This window comes from Schistocerca serialis, chromosome 6, assembly GCF_023864345.2.
Source record: "Schistocerca serialis cubense isolate TAMUIC-IGC-003099 chromosome 6, iqSchSeri2.2, whole genome shotgun sequence".
Lineage (NCBI taxonomy): Eukaryota > Metazoa > Arthropoda > Insecta > Orthoptera > Acrididae > Schistocerca > Schistocerca serialis.
This window is the reverse complement of record NC_064643.1, coordinates 648,442,769-648,450,704: the sequence shown is the minus strand read 5'-3', so window position 1 is coordinate 648,450,704 and position 7,936 is coordinate 648,442,769. Positions and strand designations below refer to the sequence as shown.

Here is a 7,936-nt window from a genome sequence, read left to right as displayed (position 1 = left end):
TCAGAAGATATTTGTTAAAACTATATTATGCCTGTTGATATTCAAAACGGAAGATATGATAACACAATTACTTAAAAATCGGATGTGTTGCTCTGTAACCAAAGAATGCATTACAAAAAATGGCTCTGAGCACTATGGGACTTAACATTTGTGGTCATCAGTCCCCTAGAACTTAGAACTACTTAAACCTAACCAACCTAAGGACATCACACACATCCATGCCCGAGACAGGATTCGAATCTGCGACCGTCGCATGGTTCATGACTGAAGCGCCTAGAACCGCTCGGCTACAATGGCCAGCAATGCATTACAAATGGCATCAATGTTAAATAACAGTTTTTAAAAATGTTTAATGTTTCTTCACTCTGATGAGTATTTGTAACTTTTTGCTGATATATTTGTTGGTTTACAAAAAGATTTTCACACCCCTCTAATCATATCCTGTTTCAGGTTTTTAATCTTAAGTGTCATTGTAACATTACTGGTGTAAGAAAGGACACAACTCTTTTTTAATCTTTTAGTTTTATTTTCTACATTGGACAAACAGTGTTTAATAATACAGAGTATAGTTTTCGATCATTAGCTCAAAAAGATGGCACCTACAATCAGATTAATAATACTAAAAGATGCATTATGATAAACAATGTACACACTAATGCAAAGTCAAAAGGCATTAATTCATGCAGGACTGACACAAATTAGAAAATAAATTAACTTGCAACAAATCAGCAAAACTATGGCATTATGAATGAGACAAAATCGTAGAAATGTAGGACACAGGGAATATCTGCACAAAAGAAAGTTGCTTACTGCACTAGATATATGGTTGTACTGTGGATCACAACATATGCATGCAATCTGATTCCAAAGTCATTCTGTGTGGGATGTACTCAAAGATAAGTAGTTAACAGTCTGTAACACGACCATACCTACAAGCAGACAAGCTATTATAATGATGTGATATCTGCTATCAGACAATCTCCCTCAGATTTTTCCTGGAATTATTATCTTCTGCTACAAGCATCCATGTTGCTCATGTATGTTTTATAAAATCATGTACCATCCTTCCAATATATCAGTATCCGATCTTATTTATATTAAAACAATATTATGGAACTATAGTGGATTTGATGACACAGAATAAATAATAAAATATTAGTCCAATATTGTGACCTTAAGTGTAGTATGCTATGAAATACAATGTGATAAATTGCATTATAAGTTTCCTGTGATTAAACAATAAATTTTCAATTCTACTCAGACCACTCCATAAGTTTTGCTCATTTAATAAACACTCTTTACAAATATTGACACATATTTTTGTCCTTTTGCTGTATGTGTGAACACTTCTACTGTTTAATCAACACAGATGAATGAGGCACCTTTATTTTGCTGATCTTCTAGTTTCCACAATCTTTAGCTCTTACTGTTAATGACTAACTCTACAGTGTGTTGTGGCTTTTATAACATTCTTTTGTAGGCTTAGATGGTGATACTTTTCTTCCTATGGGGACATATGGTTTCTTGCCCTAATTTCTAGGGAAAATTCGTCTTTTGTCAGTTCTGCCTTCATAGAGTGGTAAGTGCATCCGTTATATTTGTCCATAAGACAGAGGTCATCATCCTGACTGTCTCTTGTAAGTGTATGAATATGCAGTCTCATCAAGAGAATCCATCCCTCGTTTATTTTTATATAATAAAACTGTCTCTTCCTTCATTCTACATTCTTCATTTACTTTGAATATGACATTTTTATTCTCTTTGGGCCCATAACATATAATTGACAAATTGTAGCTGCAACCAAATGTACATGATAAAATTTCTCTGTATCTAGAAGCCTTCATTTCTCAAGGGTTTTCCTATTTGTTTTGTCTCAAAGTTCCCACTGTTGTAATCTTATCCTGACAACACCAAAACAATTGTGAAAAATTTTCCATTATTGTATTTGTTGAGGTTCTGCTCAGTGTCTTTCTTAGTGCCTCGCTGATCTTTCTTGCCTGGTCAGAGACCTTTCTAGTATAAACTAAACCATATTTTTTCTTGATACTAGCAGTGCAATTACCTTCTAAACTAGAACAATGCACTATCTCCTCTAACAGTCTTTGTGAGATTCTGCTCAATGGAGGTGGTGTTTTACTTCACTGAGTACCATCATGACTAATAAAGAAATAAACACATCTGTAGTCTGCCTTATCTGTTTCGTTGCTGTATTCTTCAGTTTGAATGCTAAAAGATAAAGGTTCATTATCTTGGGAACCATCAGTGTCTGAATAACTATTATATTTTTTACCAAAGAAAACATGTCTTCAAACAATTCAGAAATGGCATCAAAAATTCTTGCTTTACTTGCCACGTCAAATTCAGATAAAATCCCAAGCTTTTGATGATTGCTTCCCTCATCATCTTCATGATCTATGACTGGCGTCAAACTGTCAAGGCTCCCACTTTTATACTCAGAGGAAGGCATCTAATTTGCTGGTTTATGTCATGAAGACATAATGGAAATGGCACATACTGTGCCGGCGCCCTATGCCTCCATAGGCTATGTTTGTACTCTGTATGCATCATCGCTGGCAAAGCCATTACTCACATTGGACAGTAATCTGCGAAAAGTTTTCCTTTGTGCTCTTTGTTTGTTGAAAAAACACTTCCATGCATCACTAGATGCGTCGCTGGTGTCTCTATTTCAGTTGTTTTCACATAGTCCAATTTCAATTGCTTCTCTGATCACAGAGTTCCAATAGTTCGACTCATCAATAAGTATCCTTGTTTTTTCAAACAAAAGCTTGTATTTATTTAACAGGCTGTGCACAGCCACCACTGATTTTTCGAAATTCCAGTACTTAACAAGACCCTGATGCTGAACACAGCGATTAGCAACAGTCTGTATAAACTGGTCCTTATAACTTTTGCCACACTTACAAGGAGTATTATAAGTTCCTGGTACTCTCAGACCGAGACTATCTTTAATGGATCTCAACATTTCTTACATATTCCTGGGTGTCTCAAAGACTGGTCTGATTTCTGTTTATGACTCTCCCTATTTTACTTCCTGGTTGCACTGCAGAATGAAGGTCATGCTATGTGTTGCTCCTCCTGCTGTTGTTAAACAGCACTGTGTCTTGGTTTGTACGACAGCGTTGACGTAATATCATGGGCAGAAAACTTGTTCTCTCTGAAAACGGTGGTCAGCTGGTTAATATCGGAGACAAAGCTGTCTTTTTTGCAAAATACATCTGGTTATGTGTTCTAAGGTGTTCAGCATAACTCTCTCTAGCGAGGATGGCGAAAGCTCAGAAGAGAGTCATGCTCAACACCTTAGTAAACAAAGCCAGGACTATTTAGGACAAGGACCACCTCGGCTCCGAGGTTAGCGATCTAACCATGGTTTTTAAAAGAATCAGGTATTCTGTTTGTGTTATTAGTTCCATGCTGTTAAGGAAACCAAGTCGCAACGCCGTTCAGCCAATCAGGAACATCAGTACATAATAGGCTTCCACTCTGCACTGCAACGACTAATAAGATAGAGCCCTAAATAGCCAAGAAGTGAGGCCAGTCTTCCAGCTGTAAGGGCAATTAACGAAATGTTGTGACCCATTAAAGCTAATCTCGGCCTGAGATTACCAGGAATTTATAATATTTCTTGTGAGCGTGGAAAAAGTTCTGTGGGCCAGTCTATGCTGACTGTTGCCGATTGCTATGGTGAACAATAGCGTCATCTTAAGTACAGGAATTCCAAACACCAGCAGTGGCTATGCTCATCCTTTTAAATAAACACAGCTTTGTTTGTCTGAACAAACTAGAATACTTGCTCGTGCCTCGAATGTGATCAGCGAAGCGGTAGACTTTGTGTAAACGACTTAACAGAGACAATTAGCAATGCATGGAAGCGTTCTCTTGATAAATAAATGTCACAGAGGAAGACTTCTCCCAGTTTACTAACCAATGCGAGCGATGGCGCTGCAAGCGACGATGGATGGAGAGCACAAACATAGGCTGTGGATGTAAAGGGCCACATCAGTATGCGGCATTTTGGTGATGCCATCACGGCATAGACCAGCCAATGAGATGCCTTCCTCTGCATACAGAAATGGGACCTCGACAGTTTCACATCATACGTAGCCCCAGAGAACGATTATGGAGGTAATTATCGTAAGTTTGGGATTTCATCCGAATGTTATGTGGCAAGTAAACTCAGAACTTTTTATTTGAGGGCTCTGTTGTGAAAGACCTTGGAGCCATAATTTAAACCTGCTGATTCAAAATTTCGATCACAGGTCGTGTCTCAAGGCGCTCTTTTGCGTTTTACACTTAATGATATCTATGCTGTAAGTAAATGATAAAAAGAATGTTGCATACTTTTTCTGTTTACAAAACTAAAATTAGGCTCATCTGAAACTATTTTGGCATAAAGAAATAGAGTTACCTTTCAAAAGAATATACTCAGTTGTTGCTTTCAAAGTCCTTCCGATTACCCAACAATGAGTGTAACAGTCATTTTGGCAATATGATGTCCCATTCAAATCTATGGTAAATAAACTGTTCGTAAGACAGTTAGTTCGCTAAGAAAGTCAATTGTATTTCCTAAGATCACACTGAAAATAATCTAAAATAATTATAACACAGTTTACTGGAGTGTCTGAAAGATCACTGTCATGATCCAAAGGAAAATATTAAAATGGACGCAATGAATGGAAAACAGAGCTCTGTAGTTGTAAGAAAGTACAGCTCATCGTCATCTAGAAGAAGTGTAGCAGAAGTGATCCACAAATGAGGTCTCTAGAATAGAGTAACCTCCTCCACGCCAACCAGTATGGATTTAGATATCAATGGTCATTCAAAAAGCAACTCATACTTTCTGTACATGACATCCTGAAAGTAATTGATCAAGTTAATAAGCAGATGCAGTATTCTCTGAGGTTTGAGTAAGTGGCACACCAATACTTGCTAACAAAATACTATCTTATGTGGTACAAAACAAAATGTATGACTCAATTGAGAATTACTTTCTAGAAAGGACACAGTGTGTTATTTTGGATGGATGGTTATCAATGGATGTTGCAGACACTTCAGGACTGCCCCAGGGAAGTGTCTGATCTGGCAGACAATATTAACGGTAACATCAGAAGTCTTGCAAATGATACAGCTGCCTCCAATGAAGTACTGCCTGAAAAAGCTGCAGAATTCTCGATCTGGAGCTTCATAGGAGGGTGATCCAAAGAAAGACAATTTTCTTCTCACGTATAACTATGTGCTGTATAAACCACAAAACTGTCGCATCCTGTGACAACAATTCAATGAGCCAGAAGCTGAATCTGTGATCTTATACAAATACCTGGGTGTAACAGTCTATGTTTATGAAGATGGATAAGTCACATAGGGTCATTCATAGGTAAAGCAGGTGATTCATCAGTAGGATGCTGGTAAAACGCCACCTCTCCAGAAGGGGGTTAATTTGCTAGAAAACACTCGTGCAACACACTCTAGGATATTGAACAAATGTTTGCGGGCCATAGCAAATAGGATTGACAGGAGACATTGAATGTATACCAAGAATACCAGCACAAACGGCCACAGATTTGTTTTACACACAGAGAACTGTCAATGAACAAGTGTAAATTGCCAAAAGCTTGTAGCTAGTTGTCAACTACCAAGCGAAGCCAGTTTCAAGAACTAGTATCAACTGAGGAACCAAGGGATATACTATAGCCTCCTACATTTCGTTCCCACAGGGACAATGAAGATTAGATTACATGAATTAATGTTCAAGCAGACACATTTATGCTGTTATACTTCTCGCACTCTAAAAGTGAAGGAGGTCAAATTCTGATGCTTGTTACGGAGGGAAATACACTCTGCCATGCTCTTCACGGTAGTATGCTGAGTATGGATCAAGATTTAGAATGATGCAGAAACGTATTATGATCCCTTCAAATGGACCATTTCAGGAATTGGCACAAGTAGTTTCGGAGAAAACTGGTTGGACGGACGGGGATCTGAACCCTGCTCCTCCCTATTATAAACATAGCTCTCTAATCTTTGTGCCATCTCGCCCAATTATTGTCCTGGGCGGAATTTGCAAAGCTTTATGTCCTGTTGTTTTCACTCTTCTCGTTGAAATAAAGATAATTTAAAGTGATAATAATAACAATAATACATAATTATAGTAGGCCGGTTTCACCTTAATCCCTAGCCGCGAATCATTTCACAATATGAACGCAAGTACTAGCTCCATCGTTCCTGCAACTGTGTTTTGCAAGTGTAAGTAACGATTAACCTCTTAGCTTCTACGTCAGCCATGAAAAAACATTTCAAAGAGAAGGTGCCGCACCGTGTTTTCATGTTTCCAGAGATGTACGTTGAAGCCAGAGAGAAATATCGAGATTGCAGTGTGGTATCTTTGCTAGTGACGTGCTTTGGCTGGGCGTTGTGTGTTTTCTGCTAGGGCTCAGAAGACGTCAGTGTATAGTGCCGTAGGGAGGCTTAGAGTGCTGTTGTGTAAATGACTGTTTAATAACATAACCGAATAATTTTTCTTGTAAATATTTACGTCGAAATGAGTGACTGTTAGAAGGACATAGTTTTTAAACAAGAGAATAGTCCACAAGCTCCGTGATTTTTCCGCTTAACGCCGCTGTTGAATGTGTTTCATACCAGATATAAACTTCCCGCTTTGAAGGTAAGGTGCTGTTTCTAAAATTGTTTTGTAAGACGTCTAGAATAGCGTAATACTCGGTTAGGTGGATATACGTTTGTTGGATCTTTGTCAACTGTTTAAAAATTGGATTGCTAATATTTAAAACGTGGTACGGAAATATGATAGCGACGGCGTCTTAACTTATCTCGAAACATTTTATTCGTGGAAATAAATTTGCTTGGAAGACGAAAGGTAGATACGTGGTAGATATATCTAGCTGCGATGGACTTTGTTCTTCTCGTTTCTGCTGAGCAGTAAATAAAACATGCATACACGACCGGTTGTCAACAACGAACGTTTTGTTTTTGTATCTTCAACGAAATTTGTATTTATAAATTAAGGGAATCAGTTATGTCGATATTATACTAACGAACAACACCGTTTGCATAAAAAAAGATACCAAAAGCACTCCTTACTTCAAACCAGCGGTTGGGAACTGATACAAGTATCTACAAAATCAAATGGCCTTCATGATACAAGCATCTACAAAATCAAATGGCCTTCAGTATATATGTAGATGCTGCTATGCTGAAGCTGCTAATTTCCTTGTTCAGCCATTTAGTTTGCTGAAGACACTGTATTTTTCCGATGAAGTGAGTAGTTTGAATGAAAATACGTGATGTGTAGGTTAATAGACTTTCCAGGAGTACCGGTAGGCATATTTTGTATTTTGGCTAGTCGGTGTATCATACATGTTCCTTATTTCAGGCGCAGTAACTCAGGAAGATGACACAGTATTTGCTGTCATTTACACTCATCAGACTGGTGCTTCCGATTTGTCTTTCAGTATGTAAGTAACCTTTTATTATTCATCGCAGCCGCCGCTATACTCACGTTGCTTAGATCTTGTAACTAAGAATTAGTGCTTATAGCTTTTCCCTTGATAATTTGAGCGTAGAATGAAGTATGTTGTAGATAGAAACATTAGCAGAATATAGTTCAGTGGTAACTTGGGTGACTAGTGTGTTTTGTAGTTCAAGTGACACCGATGAAGTCGCCGTTGGCCTAATGTCACAGAATAGTGATGTATCTACAAATACTAATTTGCCATGATATGATAGCAGTATCTGGGAAGTAATGTCTTATTTTACCCTAGTATCATGATGTCTCATGTCCGTGTGTGTTAATATATAGGAGGAAACGCGTGATATTAGCTTCCACCAAATCAGCGTGTAGTTGTAACATAAAAAATAGAGCATAATTTCCTTTCTGGAGGAAACATACAAAAGACAGTGTAAA

At 37.9% G+C, this 7,936-nt stretch overlaps 1 protein-coding gene across 1 annotated transcript in view; it reads left to right on the top strand.

Moving 5' to 3' along the window:
- The first annotated feature begins 6,489 nt into the window (after positions 1 to 6,489).
- LOC126485089 (piezo-type mechanosensitive ion channel component) overlaps positions 6,490 to 7,936 on the top strand; it is a 699,946-nt gene continuing 698,499 nt past the window's right edge. The window contains exons 1-2 of the mRNA XM_050108694.1: positions 6,490 to 6,679; positions 7,406 to 7,487. Coding sequence (XP_049964651.1) covers positions 7,424 to 7,487 — 64 coding nt within the window. The 5' untranslated portion in view covers positions 6,490 to 6,679; positions 7,406 to 7,423. The remainder of the gene's footprint in view (positions 6,680 to 7,405; positions 7,488 to 7,936) is intronic.